At 40.3% G+C, this 26,368-nt stretch overlaps 2 protein-coding genes across 2 annotated transcripts; both read left to right on the top strand.

Moving 5' to 3' along the window:
- The first annotated feature begins 12,334 nt into the window (after nucleotides 1-12,334).
- Nucleotides 12,335-18,263, top strand: inpp5kb (inositol polyphosphate-5-phosphatase Kb). The gene is made up of 12 exons (XM_030746447.1): nucleotides 12,335-13,033; nucleotides 13,384-13,488; nucleotides 13,611-13,719; nucleotides 13,957-14,073; nucleotides 14,426-14,601; nucleotides 14,684-14,795; nucleotides 14,864-14,973; nucleotides 15,972-16,185; nucleotides 16,289-16,426; nucleotides 16,522-16,605; nucleotides 16,692-16,796; nucleotides 16,976-18,263. Exons 1-12 carry the CDS (start codon nucleotides 12,819-12,821, stop codon nucleotides 17,042-17,044), a joined length of 1,554 nt encoding a protein of 517 aa, XP_030602307.1. The 5' UTR covers nucleotides 12,335-12,818; the 3' UTR covers nucleotides 17,045-18,263.
- A 1,198-nt stretch (nucleotides 18,264-19,461) lies between these two features.
- Nucleotides 19,462-24,851, top strand: nle1 (notchless homolog 1 (Drosophila)). Its single transcript, XM_030746449.1, has 13 exons — nucleotides 19,462-19,546; nucleotides 20,058-20,214; nucleotides 20,373-20,593; nucleotides 20,766-20,845; nucleotides 20,935-21,011; nucleotides 21,099-21,196; nucleotides 21,721-21,913; nucleotides 22,564-22,699; nucleotides 22,988-23,034; nucleotides 23,125-23,327; nucleotides 23,462-23,621; nucleotides 23,705-23,775; nucleotides 23,905-24,851. The coding sequence occupies exons 2-13, from the start codon at nucleotides 20,077-20,079 to the stop codon at nucleotides 23,915-23,917; spliced, it is 1,437 nt and encodes a 478-aa protein (XP_030602309.1). The 5' UTR covers nucleotides 19,462-19,546; nucleotides 20,058-20,076; the 3' UTR covers nucleotides 23,918-24,851.
- The last annotated feature ends 1,517 nt before the right edge of the window (nucleotides 24,852-26,368 follow it).

Genomic DNA, 26,368 nt, shown 5'->3' with positions numbered 1-26,368 from the left:
CTGTTCAAGCTGCTTAAACGTGCAGTAATCGAAGGTTATATCTGAACACAAATATCCCGTAATGCATTTACATAAAAATGCAGAGAGAGAGAGATAGTCTACAGGGATACAGGTAAAACGTGTCATCCTGCATATAAAACTACACAGCACACAACTGGAACAGCCATAAACGAGTGTAGGACTGTGTCTTTTTTTATTCCTCTTCTGCATCAATTCTTGCCTTGTCATCCATTGTGTCATCTTCAGTGGATAAATGGTGTTATCCAGCAATAGCAATAACTATCATGACACACTGGTCTCTCCTCAGTCATTGCAGTTTTACTAAACTGGAGCGCAAGCCTCAACTCGAGAGGGCTTAAGTTGTTGATTCATCATTAAAGTCCAGCTTTATTGTATCTTTGGATGAGGTGATTTCTCTCTTGCAGGATCTAAAGGTTATTGGAATTAGAGCTTTGTTTTGGAGGGGGTTTTTTTTGTGTGTATGTGGGTATGCATGAGTGAATGCGTCATGTAGGGTAGGGAGTGTTTTTGTAGAAAGTTGATCCTAGCTGGGTGAAGAAACAAGGAACAAATTAAGCTAGCGGAGTGATAACAGCGGGCACTAATTTGTTTTTCATCTTGCTGGTGTCTGTTTTGCCTCCTTTGCCTTCAGTTACCTTTATTTTCCTTCTTTCCATCTGCCCCCGTTTACTTCACATCCTCCACGTGTTTTAATAGTATGGAAACTTTAAAGAGAAAGCAACAGATAATGTCAATAAAATAACACGAGGATTATGAGATCCATATCTGGATTTTAGCAAAGAAGATGTTAAAGACATTTTGCACTAACAAGCTAATATTAATTCATGTAAAATAGTTTAGTAACTTTCAAATCACTGATAAATGAAAACCTATTTTTTGTAATTTATGCACAAAATTGTATCATTATTAAAGTATAAAAATGCACACTTGCGTGGAATGAGAATGTTACAGTATAAATATCAGTTTCACTGCAGGGCTTTTCATTGGCAATTACTGAATACAAATGGTATAAGTACCGTTATCAATCAAAATGATGTCTGTTTGGCCCATTGCAAGCATTTTTCTTCCACTGGCACTTGAATTCGAGTCATTTTGTTGCTACCTTGTAGAAATTCCTAATAACGCAAATGTTTTCTGGCAGATTTCCAAAAGTTGCTCACATATTCAGCTGCATTTTTCTAAAGGAGTGTTCGGTTTAATCTGCTTCATCTGGTTAGTTTTAGGTTTTTGTTTCACAGTGAAACTTCAGCATTTCCTAATTAATAGGAAAGGCAAAGCAAATGATTAACAGACATTTGAGCATTGTCTTTGACCCTTATCTTGTGTGCATATATGTGGCCAAGAAATCACATTTTTAGTGTTCATAAGGCATTAGAAAAGTTGAAAGCTTTTCTGAGGATCATTAGAAACCTTGTGAAATCTAACTTTGAAACTTTTTTTTGTTCACGTATGCCAGATAATGTGAATAGGCCTATCATGGCAAACTATTTTTCTGTTGCCTCCTCTTTGACACTAAACATTGGCCCTGGATGTTCCAACCCCACCACCTCTGTCCAACGAGCATCTCATTCAGTGTCTGTGATGGGGCTACCAACTGATTCATGGAGATTTGTGGATGTACTGTATGTATTGACTTTGTAAATAGTAAATAAATTATTGTAGATGAACACATATATATAGATCAGACTGTCCTGCCAAAACCTACAGCACACCCTCTTGGCACTTGATCTTCTTAATTCATCGCTATCTACTCAGCATTACACATACCACGCTGGCCAAGCTCCTCTCACAGAATCAGAAAATGTTGAGTTATAGTTGCTGAAATTTAGTAGTGATAAGAAGTTTTGAGGAATATTGTCAACTGTAGTCATTAAAAAAAAATGCATTCTTACATATTGTTATAGCTCTTTAGGATACTCCAGCGAAGCAGCACTTTGCATTTGGAGGTTAAAAAAAAATTTAAAGAAGAATAAGCAAAGCGCCTATTTACTCTTCCCTGTCCTTCATTATTCCCTCACAGGAACCACGTCTCATTGGCAGGACAGTGTATAAATATATATTTTTGTTCTGAATGTTGTACCTCTGTTGTCAGTCTCTGAACAATACTGACTTCTCTCTCTGCAAAGGAACGGCAGCTTAGGTCAGTTCATTGATCCACAAAATTAGATGACTGTCAGCCCTACATGAAGCCTTGGCGCAAGTTAGATTTTGCCCTCCTGTGTTTAGCAATGAGGGATTGAGGGGAAATTATTCTCGATTTTGAAGCTGCTTCAATTGGGTGCTGGAGTGTTGGGAGTTAAAACTACACATAAGAAATGACAAATATTTGTGGCTGTTTGAGAACAGATGCTGACAGTATATCTGTTTCTAAGAGTCTGAACCTACAAACTTGTGAGAGAACGTGGTTTAACAGAGACAATCTCATAGATATCTGTTGTTAGATTCCTCGATTTATAATCAGAATATAAAACCAAATGATTCCATAATCCCAAACTGTTTTTAAATTGTTAAAGCTCTCTTTCTCTCTCTTACTTTCTCTCTCGCACTCCTGTTAACCTGTCTCCTGTATTTTCTTTCTTTTATTGTGAATTTGTGCCTTTTTGTCATTTTATCTTCTAATAACACTACTGTACATTGGAGACATAAAGAACTGAATAAAAAGAAAATAAGCAACTCTACATAATTTTGATGTGAATGTGTTTTTATCTATGATTGGCATTCCTGGAATAGGAGTTTGTTTCTTTCATCCACTGTAGCAGTTTAAGGGATATCATAGACGTGTGACACTTCTAAAACATGTCATTCAAAGGCAATTAACAGGGGTTGAAATATAAACGAAAAAACGAACAATGACATGTCTTCATTAAACAAGTAAATTTACTGATGTAATCAACAGCTGCTGAAATCAACATTAATTCAAGACACAAAGTATGACATTTGAATATTTGTTTTTGGTGCTCCTGATAGACCTGTAAAACACACAGCACAAAATACACACTTGCACACACAAATACTGTAGGCAGGGTAGAATTAATCAGGCTTTGGGTGGCAAAGATTACTTTAAATCCTGATTATGAGGCAGAGGACGGGCCAGGGCTGAGAGCTGAGAGCTGCTACACATTTTGTTAGATAATGATGATACTACACAGTGTGTGGGTGTGTGAGAGGGAATATTTGAATTTACTAATGAACAATTAAGGATATTGATTTCTTTTTCTGAGTAAAAAACTGAGCTTATGAGTATAAGACTGAATGAAAATAAGTTCTGTTCTTGAATCTCAATATTCAGGGTCAGAAAGTGTAAATGCTAGTTTTAAGCTGTTTGCTCGCTTTGTGACTGTTCTGTTAGAAACCTTGATGGGTGCTCTTTCCATAGGCAGCTTATTAAGCTCATGTACGCAAACATCCTGCAAGACCACAACAATGTCAGAATGAACCTAGTTTTCAATTAAATATTTCTCACTGCTGATAGTTTTGTAGGTATAGAAGTGACTATGTACTGTCTTTTTTATTTATTTATTTATTTTTTTACATCATTTTAATAAGTCATTTGACAGTTTGGGAGATACTACTACAGATAAGTACACTGCACAGAATCCACATTGTACAAAATTGATCCCACTCTTTTGTTGTTATAGAGCTACCATTAGCAGCTAGTTAGCTTATCATAAAGGCTAGAAACTGAGAGAATGGCTTCTTGTTTTTTGTTTGTTTGTTTGTTTTGTATTGTTTTTGGTGGGGTGTCCAGTGACACTTTTTTATTTTGTATTAATTAGGATGTTTTGAAACTTTTGGTAGTGTGATTTTGTATTTTCAAATGTGGTCAGGCTTCCTGTTTCTCCCTTTATGCTAAGTTAGGCTAGGGTACCTGGATGCTCACTTTAACTTCATAAAGACATGCATGGGATTAGTATCCATCTTTACCTAATCTACTTTTTCTTTCAGCTGCTCCCTTTAGGGGTCACCACAGCGGATCATCTGCCTCCATCTCACCCTACCTCTACCATCCTCCTCTGTCACACCAACCCTCTGCATGTACTCCTATATTCATGAACCTCCTCTGAGGTCTTCCTCTTTTCTTCTTTCCTGGTAGCGCCATATTCAACATCCTTTGTCCAATATATCCACTATTGCTCCTTTGAACATGTCCATCTCAGCCTTGTGTATCTAACTTTGTCTCCAAACTACTACTTGCAGAGCCATATGATTAATAACTCATTGCTACCAGTTAGTAATGTGTAGGAAAACATGGAAACCTGACAACTAAACTGCATATTAATATGTGGCTGGAGCAAACAGAATTTGTTTTTTACTGATCCCACTGAGCACGTTCCATATTACAACACATGAGGAAGTGATGTGGTTTACCTAGTTGTTGTTGTATTTTAATTTTGGGATGAATTATAATAATGTTTGCAATATTCATCATGGTTACATAAAAAAAAATCCAGAGAGCCTGGAGCACAATGGACAATAAATTGTATAACTGTGATTACATTCAAAGAACAATTTATTTGTTATTTAATAATCAGGGCACAGAATGATCACTCAAAGTCTCACAGAAAACAACTGCACACTGTTTACTATGGGCAGGAGGTTTTAGTGACATCTTAAACAACAGACACTGAGTTTGTAAAATTTAAATTGTCAAGTACAGTCACTTTGAACAACACCTGTATTGATCATCATTTGAAGCTTTCACTGAAACAACATATTTTAAATGTATTCATGCTTCATCTGTGATAATACACTGCTCGTCCAGTGTGAGCAGTCTTCATTATCACGTTCCCATGCCTTACTGTCTCTTGGTCATAAATTTAATATTGAATTCCCATACAATACTAACTGGTCAATCTTGTTATCACACATAACTAACTCATGGCTACTTCTATGCATTAGCCTAATGTTTTCACACCTGTTTCAGCAGGGGTACTCTATACTGCCTAATCCTAATATACATACTGCACATTAAAAACACTAGAAATTATGTTTTAATTGCCATGATTCCATTAATTTCCTTCACTTTTTATGTAAAAAATACTTTACCCACACAAATTCTATACTCTCAAGTCATTAACTTTTCTGCCTACAGTGCTTAACAAATATATTAGACCACCTCTCATATCCATCCATCCATCCAGCCATCCATTCTCTTCCGCTTATCCGGGGCCGGGTCGTGGGGACAGCAGCCTTAGCAGAAAAGCCCAGACCTCCATCTCCCCAACCACCTCCTCCAACTCATCCAGGGTACCCCAAGATTATATCTCCCAGGCCAGCTGAGAGATATAATCTCTCCAGCGTGTCCTGGGTCTGCCCTGGGGCCTCCTCCCGGTGGAACATGCCTGGAACACCTCACCCAAGAGGTGCCCAGGAGGCATCCTAGTCAGATGCCCGAACCACCTCAACTGGCTCCTCTCAATGTGGAGGAACAGCGGCTCTACTTTGAGCCCCTCCCGAATGGCTGCACTCCTCATCCTATCTCTAAGGGAGAGGCAAGCAACCTCTCATAAAAACAAGAAAATGCAAATATTTTAGAAGTCTGTCAAAAACTTAAAATAATTATTTATTAGGCAAATAATAAATTTATACCCAAATTAGAGCCTGCACACTGGACTCAGAAATTAATCAAGCATAACATTCAACCTCTAAAACAAATGTTTATGTTCAGTAATGCAATAGCTGTCATTTGCCATCTTAATGAAAAAAATATAAATAATAATGTGCTTTATTATTTCTTTCTGCTTCTTTTTGTAAAACAGTACAGAAACATAAAGAAACATAAAAAGTAATTTTGGTTAATTACCAAGAATGTTCAGTTAGGGCAGCTGTGGAATAAACCTTATATTTGGTGGTGAACTAATAAATTTGTTAAGCACTGTATAAACAACACAGCATACTTTAGCCTACAAAGGCCTTAGTGCCAACCTCACATTAGACCATTTTTGTGATTGAATACCCTGTGTATTCTCTAATAGTAACACTGGTGTTTTCCATTCTGTTTCCTAATTTTCCTAAAGGGACTTTTGGGGTTTTATACACCACTAAAAAAATTAAAGGAACACTTTGATCAGTTAGTAGAGGGGGGGGTTGTTAATCAGTTTCAGCTGCAATGAGACAATCCCAAAACACTAGTTTTGCATTTGGCTAGGATCTGTGTCACTACTGGTATCATGAGGCGATACCTGGACCCTACAGAGGTTGCACAGGTAGTCCAACTTCTCGAGGAGGGCACATCAATAGGTGCCATTGCCAGGTTTGCTGTGTCTCCCAGCACAGTCTCAAGAGGATGGAGGAGATTCCAGGAGACATGCAGTTACTCTGGGAGAGACAGACAGGGCCATCTGTAGGCCTCCGTCAGTCAGTGTTGACTATGGGCATGTCTCTTCAGGTGGTTTTGGAGCATCTTTGGCGATGACTGATAAGCCAAGACTGGCATACTCAATTGCAACAAGCCAAAGTGGCATTGGTGAGTGAGAGAACCTGTCTTTCTTTCCTTCTGACCCCTTGTTGACAGCACTGGTGAGTGTGTCTTTACCGAGAGTGGTCTGCACTTTCACTACATTTTTCCACTTGCTGTGGTCAGCTGCCAGGTCTTCCCAGGAGTATATGTCAATGTCCACAGCTTTTAGATCTCTCTTGCAGACATCCTTGTAGTGCACTTTAGGGTGGCTGGTGTTCCTCTTTCCAACCACTAGTTCACCGTAAACGATGGCCTTTGGGATGCGGCCATCTTCCATACGGCATACATGACCCAACCAGTGCAGAAAACGTTGTCTTAGGACAGTGAGCAAACTTGGTAGGCCAGTTTGAGCTAGGACCTCAACGTTGGGCACCTTATCTTGCCAGTTGATGTGCAGGATACGGTAGAAACAGCGAAGGTGGAAGGAGTTCCATTTCTTTTTCTGCTTGGTATAAGTGATCCATGTCTCGCTGCTATAAAGTAGCGTGCTGAGGACACAAGCAATATACACTGATATCTTGGTCTTGACAGAGAGCTTTCACAGAGTTTTCCCAGACTCATTCTGAGAGTTATTGCTGCCTTGTTGATTTCTTCACCCAGAGACAGACTGTCTGTGACCGTGGAACCTAGGTATGTGAACTGGTTGACGACTTCCAGCTTGAAGTTATCAATGGAGATGATAGGTGGGGCTACGACATCTTCTCCCATCACATTTGTCTTCTTGAAGTAAATAGTGAGTCCAAAGTCCTTGTAGGCCTGGTAGAACCTGGACATAACTGAAGTTGCTGCAGCGTGTGGGTGGACACTGCGGCATCATCACCAAACAGCATGTTTCAGATGATGATTTTCTCACTTTTGTCTTGGCTCTCATCCTGGCCAGGTTGAAGAGTTTTCCATCAGACCTGGTGCGAAACTAGATGCCTTCTGATGCTATACCGAAGGCGTGGGGACAGGGAGCATGGCAAAGTAAATACCAAAAGTGTTGGAGCGAGGACGCATCCTTGCTTTACTCCACTGTGTATGTCAAAGCTTTCAGAGCAGTAGCTGAGCACTATACATTGATCTGCAGCCTGGGTGGACAGCCTATCTTGGGTAGTATTTGGAAGAGGCCATGCCTGCTGACCATATCAAAGGCTTTGGTGAGATCTATGAAGGCAAGATAAAGGGGCATCTTCTGTTTAAGGAGACAATCATATCTACTGTTGATAGCTGGGGACGAAAACATTACGTCTTGGGGTACACATGTTCTGCAAGCTTCTGGAGTCTGATCAATAGCACACAAGCCAAAGCTTTGCCCACGATGCTCAGAAGGGAGATGCCCCCGTAGTTATTGCAGTCACTCCTGTCACCTTTGTTTTTGTAAAGGGTGACTATTTTGGCATCACGCATCTGGGAAAGCTGGACAGAGCCACAGAAGATCCTTAACCTATCAGAAGGACTGGTATCTGCTCCTTTGTGCAAGGAGGAACAGGATGGGCAAAATAACCTCCAGCAGACCACTGATGTGAATGTGTCTGACCAAACACAAGACTTAATAAGGGTGGCCTGAGAGAATGATGTCCTCTAGTGGGCCTGTGCTCAATGCCCGGCACCGTGGAGCCTGATTGGCATTTGCCATAGAATACCAGAATTGGCAGGTCCACCACTGGTGCCCTATGCTTTTCACGGATGAGAACATAATCTGTGAAAAGTACATGTGACAAATGTTATAGGATCTGGAAAAGCCGTGGATGACATTATGCTGCCTGTAACATCGTTCGACATGAAAGATTTGGTAGTGGGTCAGTGATGGTCTGATGAGGCATATCCATGGAGGGACTCACAGACCTCTACAGGCTGGGCAAGGGCACCCTGAATGCCATTAGCTATTGGGATGAAATCGCTAGACCCACTGTCAGACTCTACGCTGGTACTGTGGTGTCCTGAGTTCCTCCTGGTGCACAACACCAGCCTCCTGTGGCGAGAGTATGAAGGCATGTCCTGGAAGATGAAGAAATTGATATCATTGACTGGCCCCCACGCTGACCTAAATCCAATAGAACACTTCTGGGACATAATGTTTCAGTCCATCCAACACCATCAGGTTGCAACTGCAGACTCTCCAGGAGCTCAGTGATACCCTGGTCCAGATCTGGGAGGAGATCCCCCAGGACACCATCTGTTGTCTCGTTAGGAGCATGCCCTGATGTTGTTAGGCATGCATGCAAGCACGTGGGGACAATACAAACTACTGAGTACTATTTGAGTTTCTGCAATGATATTTCAGCAAAATGGACTAGCCTGCTGGATCATTTTTTCACTTTGATTTTCGAGGTGAATTCAGCCCTCTGTAGGCTGAAAATTTTAATTTCCATCAAATGATGTGGCATCCTTTCGTCACATCACCCAGGCCATATCAATATAGATATCCAACATGATTTTTTTTCCCATTGAGATTTGATGTGTTTTCAAAGGGTTCCTTTGATTTTTTTTTTGAGCAGTGTAATATGTAAACAGAGAAAGTGCCTCTAGTAGACTATTCAGCCTTTCCTTTAGGGTAGAGGTGGGCAACTAAGTTTTCCAAGGGGCAACATGAGAAACTGGGACTGTTCTTTATAAGCTTATTGGTGCAGCCCTCTGCAACAGTCCCAGTGTCTCATGTGGCTCTTTGGAAAATTAATTGCCCACCTCTGCTTTATGGATTATAAACACAAGAAAATATTTAAAAATATTGTATACCTGGGTATACAATATATACTTGGGTACATGTATTTGTGTATATTGTGAGATGTGATGCTTGTATTTTGTCATATGGATTGTGGGTATTTAAAATGGCAAAAAAGTCTGAGGAAGAGCCTTCCACTTAAAATATTACACAGCTAATAAAATCCTTATAGAGTAGCTGCTTGGTGTGTATTGCAGAGCACCTTGCACATTCCATACCGTTAAGAAAATGAAGGATTATTTATAGACATACAAAGAGGGCTTTAGTGCAACAAAAACCATGCGTCATGGTGACATTCAATAAACAGACATGTCTATTCATGAACACTTTCTCACTGGGTTGTTAACCAACCTGGGATAATAGCTTGATCCGATGTTACGCTTAAGTCCAGCGTGGGTTGTGTGTGGGAATTTGCACCCAGGAGGGAAACAGCTGAGAACAAAGTGAGGGAACCAAAAACAGTAACAAACAGTCAAACAAGACTCACAATAGGTGAACGGATTCCCTTTGGAGATCTCTGTCATCTGTGCACACGGGGTCTGCGGCTTTTTCTGGATACCACAAGACAGAAATACAGCCAAAGGTAATGTTTTAGATAGACAGAGGGATGCTTTTGTTCACATACAGAAAAAAATATCTCACTCACTATAGTGTTTGATTTACTTTTATCTATTTGCTTATTCACGCAGTCAGAACAAGTGTGGCTACAGCCTCACAATAACTTATCTTTTCCTACCACAATATGAATACATTGTTGCCAAGTAACATTAGTTTGCTTATCATTTTATTAAGCATTCCCCCATCAATTTGACTTATCAGAGTTAGTGCTTCATTATTTTTTTGTGGTGTGGTTTATCATATTAATAACAGAAGTTAACAAAGTTGTAGTGATGAAGCAAAAACTTACAGCAGGGAAACACAACTGGCTGAATTGATGCATCATTAAAACTGAATAATAACATAATAAATGCTGACACTACAATGGAGGGAATAAATACAATAATTTCTGCCTTTTTAGGTGTATTTTTCCTTCTTTTTTATTCAAATATTGTGATGAATGAAAAACGACAGCAATATTATTATTATTATATTGTGATATGTTTTTACGAGGCTTCATTCCTACAGGGATATTTACTAGCTAGTATAAGCAAAGTCCTTTTAAACAGTTAGCTAAAATACACATTTCTGTGTGGCGCTTAATGGAAACCACAACAAAGATAAAAGCTTACAGCTTGTTGCGACGCTTGTTGCCCCCAAGTGGCCAAAGAAAAACAAATAATCAAAGCTAGCTCAATAAAACCACAGTTATTAGAAGAGTTTGACAAAAACTCTTTAGAAATGACAAAAGTGAATGCAGGTGTAGCTGTTACAGTCTAGTCACAAATAGTCCGTATTGTTGTTTCCTGGTAGTTGTTGTTTGCTTTACTGCAAAACCAGAGCAACCAAAAGCACCCAGCTGAATGAATGCGCTCTCAAATGTTAATACATTGTTTGTAATTAGCTTAAAGAAATTAATAATTTCTACACATCAGCAAGTTTTGATCAAGTTTTTGAAATATGTCCTGAAATGACTCTCAAGTGTTCCTGTGCTTACATGCGATCTTCAGGGGACTGTCACTTTAACATGGCTGAAGCTAACCATGATTAGACATGATTACAAAGCCATTTGAGAAATGACTCTCGGGCATCCCTGTCAGGTTTGGCTTTGTCTGTTCAGTTATTTTTGCCGGGCTCTGGTCTACACTCCCAGTAAACAGACTGTATCAAAGGACAAAGATTTGTGCATGGTATTTCTCTTTGTTTACATTTTGTCCAAGCTTTTGGGTGTTTGTGTGTGCCTACAGGGGAGAAAATGAACACTTGGAAAGGTGAACGACAAGTCAGTCCGAGCAACATGATCCGGCTTGCCTTCTAATGGGCATGGAAGGATACAATTTAGTAGGAGCAAAGACGGAGATGGAAATAATTGTGAGAGAAATGCACAGAGTACATGTAGAGTAGTATTTAGTAAAACAAAGGAAGCAAGCCCCCCCCCCCCCCCCCCCCCCCCCCCACAGCATTTGAGTTTCATAATATTATAAGTAACTTATGGCTACTGGGTCTGAGTATAAATAGGTCTGTGAGAAAATTTAAATAGTATCCTATTCATCATTTCTGACCAGTGAGCCCCTTGATTATCTGCTTAACACCTCTGCTTGCTAAAGAGTTTGCCCTAAGTCTTTGCATGTGACACTGTTACATGAAGCTGAAGGGAGAATTGAGACAGCCAGGATTATAAACACTTTTATCCCTGTCTCATTTCTATTTTCCACAGCTGTATTTTACATTTTATTTTTTTTTTTTGGATGATTTACAGTCATTATTTATAGATTCAACGTCATAGGAAGGTTTTTTCCATGCATTTAGTCAATCACTCACAACAGTCAGCACAATATTTTGTGGAATTTAATGTTAAACTGACTTTGACTTATGCAACCATTAAAACTTCCCATAGTTTCAGAAAAAAAAGACTGCTTGTCCACAATCATTTACAGTGTGTTGTCTAGTTCTGAATCTCTAATTCTGTTAAATCTTTAGTAAAGAATTATCCAGCTGTTTGTAATCTAAGTCATTTTTGCAAAAAAAAAAAAAAAAAACATGTTTTAATGGCTATGCAATTGTTAAAATGTTAAGAATGAAATACTTATCTTACTGCATTTACAGTTTTTAAATCTTTAATCCATTTAAGTATTAGGCAAAAAGCGCTGCAGTTGCAGATTGCTCAATGATTGCTTAACATGCTCCACTATTAACTGTTAACACTGTAACACTTTTTAGTTAGAATTTTTTGAGTTTTTGTCCTAAAAATGTGTGCCATAGCTTATAAAGCTGTTTTTAACTCCTCTGTCTGATAATCTTTCATCTATATAAGAAGAGCCCAGATTTACAGCTGAAGAAACTAAAGCTATTATTATCTCTTCACGAGTGCGCGGGTGTAATTGTAGGTCACATGCATTGTTCTGTGTTTAGCTGATAAAGAATAGTGGTGGTAAACCTCTTAGAAAGCTGAAGGTTTGCCCAGGTCTTGGAGCAATACTGATGGAGGATCAGCCTCCAGTCCTCCTCTTGCACTTTCTTTGACTGCACACACTCGCAGTAAAACACACACACATTCACATGCCTGTCTCCTGCCTGCGATTATACTCCGAATCTGACTCACTCTTGCCTGCATTCCTGAGTTGACCCCACTGCTTTGTCAATCGCTCTTCCATCGTTGCCAGATCACGCAGGACTCTGCCAGAGAAAGGACTGCTTCAACCTCGGCATTTTTAGTTTTTCATCTTGGCCGTTTTGGAGGACCTTAAAGAAAAACTGGCCAAAGCTCATGCAGAGATTTTACTAACTAGGAATCAGTTCGTATTACTTCCAGCAGCCTGGGCAAAGGGACCGGTGGCCTCTCACATCAAATGGCTAGCCCAACCACAGAAGTCTGAGGAGAAATCAAACCAAAGGGATTTCGCCCCCTGGATTTTCCCTCCCTCTTTATGTTTGTTTTAAGTACTTACCTGTAATACTGTCGTGTACTGAAGAACCTCCTGACGTTTACCACACCACAGACATCAAGAAGACCCGTTTTCAGGCATAACTTCAAAGATGGATCCTTTAACAGACGGTCCACGTGTGCGCTCTGACAGCGCGAGCAGCTCAGCGTCTCAGGGCTCGAAGTTGGTCCTTCGCCAGCGTTTGTCCCAGCTGTTGACCTGCATAGAGGACATGAGCTCTGATGACGAAGCCAGCGAAGAAGTGTCACGCACGCTGGATGAAGCGTTTCAGCTCTGTGGACGCTTCATTCCCACAGATGCATTCAGGTTGACTTTTAACACTTTAGGTTCTTGAAGAGGTTGTAAAATATAATCACCTTTATACTTTTATTGATTAATCATAGTGAAAAGGAGCTACACTAGCAATTAATATGGTTAATGTCAAAGTGCAAACACTATTGATAGGCTTTTAAAGTGGTATTTGACAATAATTTCTAGATTTGACACTTCTTAGTAGGTTCCATAACTCGTGAGATACATGTTGGAAATGTTATCAAGGTTTTCTGGCTTTTTATTGCAATTTTTTTGAGGACACAAATTGTTGAATTGCACTGTGCATAGCTCTGTAGCTTTGCAAATTATATTTGTTGCTATTTTCTCCACAAACACGCTGACAGGCTCCACATTGTGACCTGGAATGTGGCCACAGCTGAGCCTCCTGAAGACATCACCTCTTTGCTGCAACTAGATGCCCAGCCCCCTACAGACCTCTATGTGATTGGGTGAGGCATAACATAATTGACAGCGAGGTTTTATAAGTTGCAAACAATATATCTATAAAGTGCTGCTAATAATACGTGAGAGCAATGTTGGTGTTTCATTGCTTGTCACTGCTGTGTGTCAGCCTTCAGGAAGTGAGTGCCACACCAGTGAAGTTCATCTCAGACCTGATAATAGAGGACTCCTGGAGCCACGTCTTCATGGACTCGCTGGCCCCCAGAGGCTTTGTCAAGGTCAGAGAGGACAGAAGAAGAAAAGGAGAAATGGTTGTGTTAACATAAATATTATGAGATTTCATTTAATCTCATTGTATCTTTAATGTGCTGTATTTTTCTTTCATCCATAAGTAGACATATAATAAAATACATTATCGTGCTGTTACAGTTAAATCATTTGAAATTCAATGCAAAGAAAAAAAAAACTCTAAATAATCTAAAATTATTAATCTTAATATCTCCATCTGTGTCTAGGTCACATCGGTGAGGATGCAGGGTTTGCTGCTGCTGGTATTTGCCAAACAGATTCATCTTCCCTACATCAGAAACATCCAGACCACCTACACTCGGACCGGCATGTTTGGCTACTGGGTAGGAAGTTAGAACGGGAGCGCTGGTTAGCCCAGAACCTTGTAGACAGCCACACTGTTTGCACACCAGGAATCCCATTGGCATCAGATGCTGTAGGGTTTAAACGCACCATGAAAGACCCATTGTGTTTGTTTAGTGGAATGTGCAACAGCTTTGACAGGAAGAAATTACAAAGAACAGTGAAAATGGTCAGTACAGTGGATAAAACTTGTGTCTAATCCATAATCCAGGTTCAAAAGAAAAACTTTTTCTATCGTGATAAAACATAGGGTTGAGGAGGTAAAGTATAAGTATAAATAAATCAGTTTTTTTTACTTGTGACTGTATTTCCTCTCCTGTGTGTCTGTGTTAGGGTAATAAAGGAGGAGTGTCTGTGCGTTTTTCCTTCTATGGACACATGGTGTGCTTCGTCAACTGCCACCTAGCTGCTCACATGAACAACACCCTGCAGCGCGTCGACGAGTTTGAGTACATCCTGGACACACAAGACTTTGACATCTATGACACCCCACATGTTCTGGACCACAAGTCAGTACACAGACACACAAACACTATGTACGCACTGAGTGATGTTGTGCGAGTACAATGAGGTTCTGTCACTCTTTCACAGGGTGGTGTTCTGGTTTGGTGATCTCAACTTCCGCATCGCAGACCACGGTTTGCACTTTCTCCGCTCATCCATCAACAGTGGACGGCTAAATTTGCTGTGGAGCAAAGACCAGGTATTGCACTAGTGTGAGCATGCACACACACACACACAGTGTTGCTAATTATTTTAATATTCTTGCAGCTCATCATGATGAAGAAGAAGGAAGCTTTCCTGCAGGAATTTGAGGAGGGGCCATTACATTTTAAACCCACCTACAAGTTTGACCGTAACTCTGACACCTATGATACCAGGTAACGTGCCACTGGGAAAAAAATATATATATTACACACAAATGCTCAGCAAATTTTGTAAGCTGTATCTTTGCTCTTGTTTCCATTTTCATTTTGCACAGCACTCCAAAGACATGGTTGGGTTTTGAGTAAGAAATTATTTTGTGTTGCACGCCCCACATTCCCTCATCCATTCTTTTCCCAGAGCTTTTGCCACCATATCTTCAGATGTAGCAAAACATGTTTCCCACGAGAGACACTAAACGAAAGCTCAAAGCAGCCGTGGCAATTAAACCTGATTTATAGATGAAGCTGGGAGCAGCTCTTCCTGACATGAACACTGTGTGTCTCTCTCAGAAAGAGCGCTGGGGCTCTACCCCTAACCATGTACAGACCCAGGCCCCTGCAGTGCTGCGGCACCACCCTCTTCTTGCTTCTCACCTCCCTCACCTGGGTGCTGCTCTCTGTGTGGTTGGGGGCCTGGTACAGGAAGCTAGTCCGGGTGAGGTGGGTGTCTCCATAGATATGCCCTCGAGAAAAGGAAGAGGGCCTGTATAAGATAGGCATATAATCCACAATCACAAAGTGTATGGAGACACTGGGATAAATGTTAAGACTCATATGGGTTTAGTAAACATAATAAGACTGATGAATAAGCAGACATGTTCTGGTCATTAGACCTTAACTCCCTCCTGCACCCAGCACCTCACTGTTCGTTCCTCTGTAATGCATGTTTTGCTTTTCACAGTGAGTCAGCATGTGCATGAGCTGTAGTGCCATGTCGAATGGTACTATCCACTTGTCCACATTTCTCCTTTGCATGCTGCACTGTAGGCATAGCTCTGAACTGCACATGTATGTGTTTGGTTTGTATTTTTTAGCGGCACTTATTTAAACATAAGAATTAGTATGTAGATTTAGACGTAAATGGAAATGTGGCGTGTACGGTAAGCAATAGAGACAAAATGTAAATGTTCAGATAGATATTTTCTTTGAACGATTGCCTTCCATTTGCTCAGTGGAAAGAAGAGGAAGCCGGCATGGACAGACCGGATCCTCTGGCGGGTCAAACCCAAACCCCTGCCATCAGAGGATGATGATGAGAAGGCGTCAGCTTCCACAGATGAAGAACAAGATCAGTATCCAATCCTGGTCACTCAGGATAAATACGCCAGTGACATGAGCTATGGAGTGAGCGATCACAAGCCTGTCATTGCAAACTTCAGCCTGGAGGTGAGAACAGATGCAGTGCATCTGCATAGAGGTCTGCCCCTTTAAAGAAAATAAAATAAAAGGTTTTAAAGAATTTTTTCTTTTCTCTTTATTTTTCCTGCAGCTGAGGAAAGTCTTTGACACACCACTGGTGCATGTATCTCCTGAGGGTGTATGGAGCGCTGACCAGGATGCACTTTTGACCTACTCTGTCCAGGAGGACTTCATGTCTTCCACATGGGACTGGATTGGCCTGTACAAGGTACTGGGACAGATGTAAAGGCAAAAAGAAAAAAAAGTAAGTAGTTAAAGCAGCTTATAAGTGTATGGATTTGAACTGAATTTGTTTTCCTTCAGGTGGGATTTAAAAGTGCGTCTGACTATGAAACCTTTGTTTGGGTTAGAGAAAATGAGCTGCCAGAGCTAAATGAAGTCATACAGGTAAAGTGGAAACGCAGCATTTGTGTCATGTTTTAACAAATGCTTTATGAATGCATCATTCAATAACATGCATGCATGCGTTGCAGATTTCTGTGGCTAAAGAGCAGATTCCTCTGCTTGGTGGACAGTATGTTTTGGGTTACTACAGTACAAACATACAAAGCCTCATTGGCCTCAGTGCTAGTTTCCAGGTAAGTGTACGACTATCATATCTGTAGTTACATAGTATAGTTAGATACTAAATTCCACTTTTATAAACTTCATGAAGGTGGAATTTTTGTTATTACAAATGCACCTAGGTTAGAGGTTACTGAGTGCTTACTGTATTTGCAGAAGGAAACAGTGTGCTTTCTTTTAAACTGTCTTGCAGATCTTGGAGTCTAAGCGTGCTGTCATGGAAGGCCTGGTTCCTGAGGATATCAATGGACTCAACAAATAAGAACAAACTCACTGCAGTGCCACATCCTTATTCCTCCCCACCGCAAAGTCACACAGATCTGAATCAGACTTTACATTGCCCCAAGGTTATAACTCCTTAATCTACTGGATGAGCTGACTCTGTCATTCATGTTGGCCACCACAATTTGTCATCATGTTAACTTCAGTTTATTTCCTACTTTGCCTTAAAGGTTCAGGCTCACTCTTGCTGAAACAAGATCTCTAATAAAAACTTTAATGAGTAGCCTCGGTCTATCCACAGGCCCTTTTAGGCTATTAGAGCAGATATGCAGGGATAAACATGCCAGCCTACACAGTAGCTTGAAAACAAAAATTGCATTTAAGTTTTGTTTTGGAAGAAGTGGGCATGTACTCTCGCTCAGTTTAGACCTTGTTTAAGGACTGCAGAGATTTGGTATCCTATAGTCGCCAGTGCAGGTTAAACAATAGGTGCAAGAAAGTTCTGCCAATCATAGAACATTGGTGTATAGAAAACTGTGCATAGATGCAATCTCTTTTACTTTATATCTACTGTCTTAGTGACAAAAGATGCATCCTGTAATTGAAATTTTTAAATTCTTGATATGGATGGTCTCCAAAAACTGCTGGATGTGAGTATCTTAGAAAGGAGCAAGACACAGAAACCTCTCATCCAGCATTTAATATTAGACATGGTTCATGGTGTCTTAAAGTCTTGCTGAGCTATTTTGAGTCATGTGGCTTTGTAACAATTATATCTAATGTTAATGCAATAATATTATACAATGTGTATAGTGGCAGACTCACAGAACTGTGATTATGTTTCAGTTTTATCCGGACTGGAAGATTTCAATCATTGCTCACACTGGTGCAACACAGAATGTCTTTTCTGTGCCAATGCAAAAAAAAAAAAAAAGATGAGCTGAAACAGCGTGACCTGTGTGTATTTGTGTGTTTGAATGATGTTGCCACAACAGCACAATCAAACTGTAGGATGTGTGTAATTGAACAACTGGCAGGGAGGTGCTGGAACTAGTGTATCTGTGATCAGAGTGGCTTATCTATAAAATATGAATGTGGGTTATTTATTTTCCTCTTGATGAAAATCTGTAAAAATTTCCCACACTTTTACATGTTGGAAGTCTGATCAAAATGGAAAATTATCAGCAGACTAAAAATATATTACAAGAAGAAACATTTATGTGAACTTACTTATAAAGAATAATATTTTAAAAATTTCATGTTATAGATGTGTGACTAATCTGTGAAAAATGATGAGCAGTGGGTCACTTTAATCATCAGTAATTAGAGGCCTGAAGGCCTGTAATCTGAGACTGATCATATTATTCTGCAGTAACAAATATACAAAGTCAAATTTTCATTAAGCAACAGAAGCAATAAACACAGCTGTGACTAAAGTATTATGGCCCAGAGTGTAATACAAAGAAACCCTAAAACTGCTCATTGCATAGATAGATTACATGTTGTCACCCTCTTAAAGTCTTTTTTTTCCCCCAGAAAACACAAAAAACAACCAAATATTGAAAATATGATTTAGGAAAAATATAACTTTCATTAAAAAATGACTTAAGCCATTATTTTAAGAAGGTGATGGTGTATAACTACAGGATATCTATTCCTGGTTGCCTGCGTGTCATTGATTTTATATAAACATCATTGGTAAAATTGGAAAAGCCATTTCTGTTAACAGGGAAATAATTTCCACTGTTTACACTTTGGTAGGTACACCTGTTCAACTGCTCATTAATACAAATATCTAATCAGTCAATCACATGGCAGCAACTCAGTACATTTAGGCAGGTAGACATGGTCAAGATAGCCTGCTGAAGTTCAAACCGAGGGGAAGAAAGGTGATTTTAGCGACTTTGAACGTAGCATGGTTGTTGGAGTTAGTTTTTCAGAAACTGCTAATCTGCTGGGATTTTCCCACATAACCATCTGAAGATGCAGATGGGCTACAGCAGCAGAAGACCACACTGGGAAGCAAAGCTACAGTTTGTACAGCCTCACCACAATTGGAAAACTCAAATCATATCGAGCTGGTTTCTTGAACATGTCACTGAGTTCACTGTATTCAAATGGTCTCCACAGTCACCAGATTTCAACCCAGTGGAGCCCCTTTGGGATGCTGTCGTGTCAACATAATTTAAAATCTCTGAGAAATGTTTCCTGCAAGTGCAAACGGTAGGCAGGAAGGTGTGATGATAGAAGAAATTATCGTTATTATTACACAAGCGATGCAACACTGTGCCGCCTCAGCTGAGTTCATAAACTCTGGTTCCGACCCTGCCAGGACGTTTAGGAAAACTCGAACAGAGACATTATGAAGGTGAAGATGACTCTACCGTGTATGGAGAAGGAAAGAGCATCGCTACGTCCCATAATTCATTGCGTGAACCCATTCACTGGCCTGGTAATTTCGGCTTCTTGACATATCTTTCACGTAAAGGCTCTGCGGTGATACACACGTGGGAAGCTTTAACTCATCGCCGCCGCGCTAAAGGTAAGGTTATAGCACAGTAATTTGACAATGTATTGTCATATAAACCCGGATACAGTTTTGCAAACAAGTCACTGTTACCTTACTGACCCGGGATCGGTTCTGAAAGGATCTAGGTGTTTAAAAAGCTGGCTAAGAGCAGGCTAGCTCCGTTAGCTTGACAGACTGTGGGCAGCTAGCAAAAAAGTAAACCAAAGCAAATGTTCAGGTTGTACAGTTCAATTCAGATTTTCATAATAATTTTACAGAAAAACCTGGATCGCCAACAGTATTCATACCGTAACTCATTAAAGTCCCACTGACTTTAGCTACTAGTAATCACTTGATAAAACTGAGCAGTACTTTGTAATTGGGATGCACAGCAGCATTAGCATCTGTTAGTAATGCAGCATCGCTGAACCTTCTGCATTTGAAACATTGTCTATTCATTGTCTGCCTGCATCAACTATCTCTACTGGCGTTTTATTTTATTTTTCTAGAAATGATAAACATATTTAAAATGTGGTCTTATTAGAGTTGGATCTAAACCAGACATGTCGAGTGAGGACGTGGAGCGGCTTTTGATCCAGTTTCAGGACGAGAATGGGGAGATCCTGGGTTCACCTTTTGATGTGCCTCTAGACATCACCCCAGACAAACTACAGCTCGTCTGCAATGCATTGCTTCAGAAGGTAAATATGCAATATAAAGTGTAAATTTAAAGCCCAGATTGAAAGAACTGTGTAACAAAATGCAGATTTCATTTTCAGCCTGAAATATGATGGTCATGAGGACAATTTTGAACTTAAAATCTGGTAAACACCTTTGTTTTTGCTGTCATTCACTCTAGGATGAGCCAGTGCCACTGGCATTTTTTGTGCATGGTGAGGTGGAGGTGGTGTCCAGCCTGGAGTCATGTGTCAAGGCTCTCGGGGTTGAGACCGAACAAGTTCTGCCAGTGGTGTACCAACCTCAAGCTGTGTTCAGGGTTCGGGCTGTGGCACGCTGCACAAGCACACTGCAGGGACACTCAGAAGCTGTCATCTCAGTTGCTTTCAGCCCCACTGGCAAGTGGGTACCTCTGATATAAAGTGGACAGATGTCAGGCTTTCTTTGCCAGTTTGTCATGACCCTAATATTTAGGTTTAAATTATGTAACAGTATATGTAAAAATGAATTATGTTATGAAGTTACACCTCTAGATTTAGACATTGACTGATGTATTTGTCTGTGTTTGTGTCAGATATCTGGCCAGTGGTTCAGGTGATACCACAGTGCGCTTTTGGGACTTGACAACTGAGACGCCCCAGCACACATCTAGAGGTATAAAATCAAAACTGCCAGACACCATGATCTGATAATAATCAAACTACAAATGATGAATTGCTTTAATTCACTGCTGTTTATTTTAGGACACACACACTGGGTATTGAGCATCGCCTGGTCACCAGATGGAAAGAAACTGGCTTCAGGATGCAAGAACAGTCAGGTATGCTTCAAACACAAACACACCTGACCCATAATTAGTTTTCAAAGACGTATTCCATGACCCTTTCGCTGTTTGTGCTTTTTGTAGATATGTCTGTGGGATCCAGTGACAGGTGCACAGATGGGGAAGACTTTAACAGGACACACCAAGTGGATTACTTGGCTCTGCTGGGAACCTCTCCATCTGTGAGCACACCCATCAGTTTTTCACTGGATAACCAAGACTTACTGTTCTGTCCACCAGTCATTATTTTTGAATGCATCCAAATTATATGAAGCAGAATTGTTGTCAGATAATAGCCAGTGGTTTCAAAACTGCATTTAAGAAGAAAAAAATTTTTGTATCCCCTGTTTTGCTTATTGTGTGGACTTTTTACCTGCAGTCAGACGACAAACAAAGGAAAAAAAGATTTGTGCTACCAAAAATCTTGTCCCTTGCCTGATAGATCTTATCTGTAAATGTGTGTTTATAGAGATGGCAATTAGTTGAATAGAAATTGGCAAAACAGTCCACTAAAAGGTTAAGAGCTGGAAAAAAAACTGGAACACATTTGTTCTGTTTCATAATTGTCTTTCACACAAAGAGAGTTTCTCCCCAAAGTGAATTAATTACATTACAGCTCTGTACTGTGCAGGTGTCATTTGATTATTATTTGAGAATAACTTAAAAATTCTGCTCTCATAACAGTTTTTATTCTAATCCCTTTCAGTAATCCAGAGTGTCGGTACTTAGCCAGTAGCTCTAAGGACGGCTCAATACGTATCTGGGACACGGTGTTGGGACGATGTGAGAAGATCCTGACTGGACACACTCAGTCAGTGACGTGTGTGAAATGGGGAGGGGATGGACTTCTGTACACTTCTTCCCAGGACAGGACCGTCAAAGTGTGGAGAGCAAAAGATGTAAGTGTGTGTGTGTGTGTGTGAGAGAGAGAGAAATATCTGCTATTAAAGGAGCACGGTATGATGAGTTCTAGGTTATATGGTAACACTATGGGAGTGTATTCTGGTGCACAAAAATTTCTCAGTAATCCACTCCACCCTTTTTTGCAGTTCCTGTGCAGAAAGAAAGTAGGCTAATATTTCTAATATAGAAAGACGTTCTGGCACCAACAACCGTGCCATGTTCAAAGTCATCTTTCTTCTCCATTGTGATGCTTCACTTAGACTTCAGCAGGTCATCTTGACCATGTCTACATGCTTAATTGCACTGAGTTGCTGCCTCATGAATGGTTGATAAGATGTTTGTGGTAACAAGCAGTTGAACAGGTGTACCTAATGTACTGGCTGGTGATCGTATTTCAAGCATATGCATACTGTTAACATAAAATAATTGTTGCTAGTAGAGACCCCAAAGTCCTCGTGCAGGTCAGCTGAAGGGTTGAAACCTGAACTCAGTCTTGTACATAAACTTATTAACAGTATATGTTCGTGTGTGGCTGAGATGCTAACATATTGGTTAGCACAGGACAGACTGAGTGGAATAAGAGGAATGAGAACTCTGTGAAGCATATTAGGATGAAATATCTGTTTGTGTCCATCTCTTGATGCAGGGTGTCCAGTGCAGGACTCTGCAGGGCCACGCCCACTGGGTGAACACCCTTGCTCTCAGCACTGACTATGTCCTGCGTACAGGAGCTTTTGAACCTGCAACTGCCACTGTGAACCCCCAGGATCTCACAGGATCATGTAAGGCTCAAAACACTTGTAGCATGCTTGGGTTAAATTTGGCTGTTTTTAATATTTTGGTTTTAGTTATTGGTCATTTCCATGTGTTGTGATTTGTTTTGTTTTTTAAAGAAGAATTTACTTTTTACTAGGGTTTTTTTTTTTTTTTTTGTAGCAGGCATGTGTGCTGTCAAAGTGTGAAATACAGCTAGGGTTGCTGTGTGTTTGGTGACATTTTGGGTCTCATAAAGTTCAATGAGGTTGTTTTTATATAACAGTTTTTTTGCTTATGTTTTCTTGTTTTTCCAGTGGAAGAGCTGAAGGAGAGAGCTTTGGAGAGATATAATAAAGTCAGGGTAGGAACCATTTCTTGAGATTTGTTAAAAAAAAAAAAATCACACTTCACCTCCCTGTTTTAGCACCCTGACCTTTTCCTTCTGCTGCAGGGTTCAGCTCCAGAACGCTTGGTTTCTGGCTCAGATGATTTCACCTTGTTCTTGTGGAATCCAGCACAAGATAAAAAGCCTTTGGCCAGGATGACCGGCCACAGCGCTCTGGTCAATGAAGTGCTCTTCTCCCCAGACACCAGGCTTTTTGCCTCTGCCTCCTTTGATAAGTCTATTAAAATCTGGGATGGACGCACTGGAAAGTAAGAATCACCATCACTAGGAGCGATGCATTAATTTGCATTTGATACAGCTTTTAACCAGGTGATGGTGCTGTAAAGCCTAAGATAAGATGTGCATCTTAACTGTGCAGTAATCTCTACCTGCTTGTCCACAGGTACTTAACGTCCCTCCGTGGCCATGTGGCATCTGTGTATCAGATAGCATGGTCAGCAGACAGCAGGCTGCTGGTCAGCGGCAGCAGTGACAGCACGCTTAAAGTGTGGGATATTAAGAGTGGAAAGCTCAACATGGACCTGCCTGGCCACGCTGATGAGGTACGCGAAAGAAATTTGTCATAAATGCTTTGTCCAGTGTGTTGATTATTCTTCCTGAATGGCCTTGTATCTTATCTGTGCAGGTTTATGCTGTGGACTGGAGTCCTGATGGGCAGAGAGTGGCCAGCGGTGGAAAAGACAAATGTCTCAGAATGTGAGTATGATCCCGGGAAGCCTCTACACATCCATTTATCAGTTTTACAGAATTATTAAATACCAGCGTTTCCTCACACCTAAAGTGTGTGTGTGTGTGTTTTGGTTTTGTTTTTGTTTTTGTTTTTAGATGGAGAAGATAGTCCAGGAAGAGAACTGTGGCTATCACAGTATCACATCTTCTGCTGTCAACACCCAGCTGGAACAAGGGTGGCTAGACTTCATCTAATTACCCATTTGACTTCATAAGTGTCTGTCAATAAGCGGCAGTGTGTCAGCGAATGCAACTGCAGACACAATACAAATGCCCGTGTGGGAATATTACCAGTGTAAGAGCTTAAAGGAGGACCAGAATGTAAAATCATCATCAATCTCTTAAATTTATTGCTAGTAGATTGTAAATGTAGTGTACTTTCTCCTGTTATCTCATCTTGGTGTACAAATTGATTTTAGATCAGGCACTCTGACATGGCTTCAGAAACTTGTTGGGTTGCCAAAATCCAAACAAGGTTGTGCATTTATTAAAACATAACCTAACGCATGCTTGTGATATTCCATTTTGGAATGAATTCGTGAATTTGAGAAGGACGTGGATATTTCTCCGCAACATGTTTGCCACTTTGTCACCTTAGGCCTTACCAGATGAACGGTACACTGTGAATAACAGGTGGGAGCACTAATGCCTTCCTCTGTGATGTAAAGGCCGACGATGCTCGCCCTGCTCCTTCAGCCTTTAATCTCCTCTGTCAGCAAAGCTGTAATCTGTTGATTTTTTTCTGCCTCTGTGGTGAAGCCAAGTGTCACCAACTCTGAACTGTCTGAGGCACAACCAACAACAGAAGTGCCAGATTCTTGTTCCAGGAATGTAAATATAACTGAGTATATTTGTATTTGTTTCCCAGCCTCACTTCACAACTGTCTGAAAAATCAGCTTGAAGTGGTCATTTGGTATAAAAGCACTGGTGGAAACTGCATGTGAATTATATGGTTAATTATTTACTTTAATGGTAAGTCTATGGAGCTCTGTTAATTATTAACTCCACCTCCAACAGCAGATTATTTCAAAAACTATGCAATAGCAGTTCTTAATGTATAAATAAATGTTTTTAAATCCAGTCACTGAAAGCAGTTTTTTGTTACCCTTATTTATCCGCCACAGATTTTTCCGGTTTAAAGCCACTGCAAACTGTCCTCTGAGGTTATTAGCCCACTGTTTAAAAGTCACTGTCACATTATGTTTGTAGATAAACTGTATACAGTTGGATATTGTTGGGGTTCAGCAGGAAGGATGATGTATCCCCTGCTCCAAACTGAATTTTATCATCTACACAAATGTAACACTGGTCAGCAACCACTTTGCTGCTGGGAGTCTTTCACCTGCACTTTAACAAATTTCACTTGCTGACTCCAAATCTGAAATTTTTTTTCATCTAGCACGTACCGTCTTTTAGCTATGATGTTCTAATTATGGGATAACTAGGATGACTTCTTTGGTATCGAGAAAAGTGAAGCCAAAATTAAAGAAGGTCCTGAAATCCGTGAACCGGTGCCTGATGATGAGTTCAAAAGGAAACCGAAGCCAACTGACTCAACAGCATGGGACGCATCTGTGCAGGTTGTGCAGAATTTTCTTGGCAATCACAGAGCTGAGAATTATACCAAACTTGTGGATAACATGCTGAAAGCAGAGTGCCAGAATGTCACTGATGATGCACTTTTTACATTCTCATCTTGGATTTTTCACCACCAAATCTGCAGTGTCAGAGATGCGCATGAGAAAAGAATTCATCAAGATATAAAGGTGATGCAAAACTGAATCGGGGAAAAAAATTGAGCATAATGGGGGGTTACTGGTGTTTCTTGCAGAGAGATGGATGTGCAATACAAGTGCAAAAACAAGAGCCTCAAAAATGATTGAAGACACTTAAATGTGTCTGGTATCGTTTCCTGGCTTCTTTACACAAACACATTAACATGGTGTTGATGTACATCTCAAAAACCTGATGTGCAAGCTTTCATATCTGAAATCAGCCTAAAAAACAAAGGAGCTGGTCTGAAGTTCCCAGCAGCAAACAAAAAAAATATTCTTTTGTAGACCAGAGTAATCAGACAACTTAAGTCACTGCAGTTTAATAATCATAAGTTTATTAGTAATATCTGATTATATGGATCATACTTGAGCATTAATGTTTTTCACCAAGAACAGCAAACCTTTAATGTGACCAACAGGATCACCAGAAATCTGAACAATGACCTCTCACATGCCGTTCCTCTTCTTATGAAAAGCAGCAAAGCATAAACACAAAGTCTGTACTGTAAAAAAAAAAAAGAAGTGCTTTAGTAAGTGAAAACAATGGCTAATCATTATATGGTTGCTCTTGGTTTAAAGATGTTCTGCCACTGAGGACGTTACACTGGAGATTCTACTGAAGCAGTTTGGCAAAGAGGACAGAAAGGCATCTGCGCAAGGCAATGTGGTGCCACCAGGCTGATCCAAATCCAGCCTTTATCCCCCCCAAGATGTGTCACCTGTGATGTGACTGAGCATCTCACGTGGTACTATGAAAGTTTTAGGCACTGTAGATGTTTGTATG

This window comes from Archocentrus centrarchus, chromosome 14, assembly GCF_007364275.1.
Source record: "Archocentrus centrarchus isolate MPI-CPG fArcCen1 chromosome 14, fArcCen1, whole genome shotgun sequence".
In the NCBI taxonomy this organism is placed as follows: domain Eukaryota; kingdom Metazoa; phylum Chordata; class Actinopteri; order Cichliformes; family Cichlidae; genus Archocentrus; species Archocentrus centrarchus.
The sequence above is the reverse complement of the archived record's forward strand: the minus strand, read 5'-3'. Positions and strand labels throughout refer to the sequence as shown.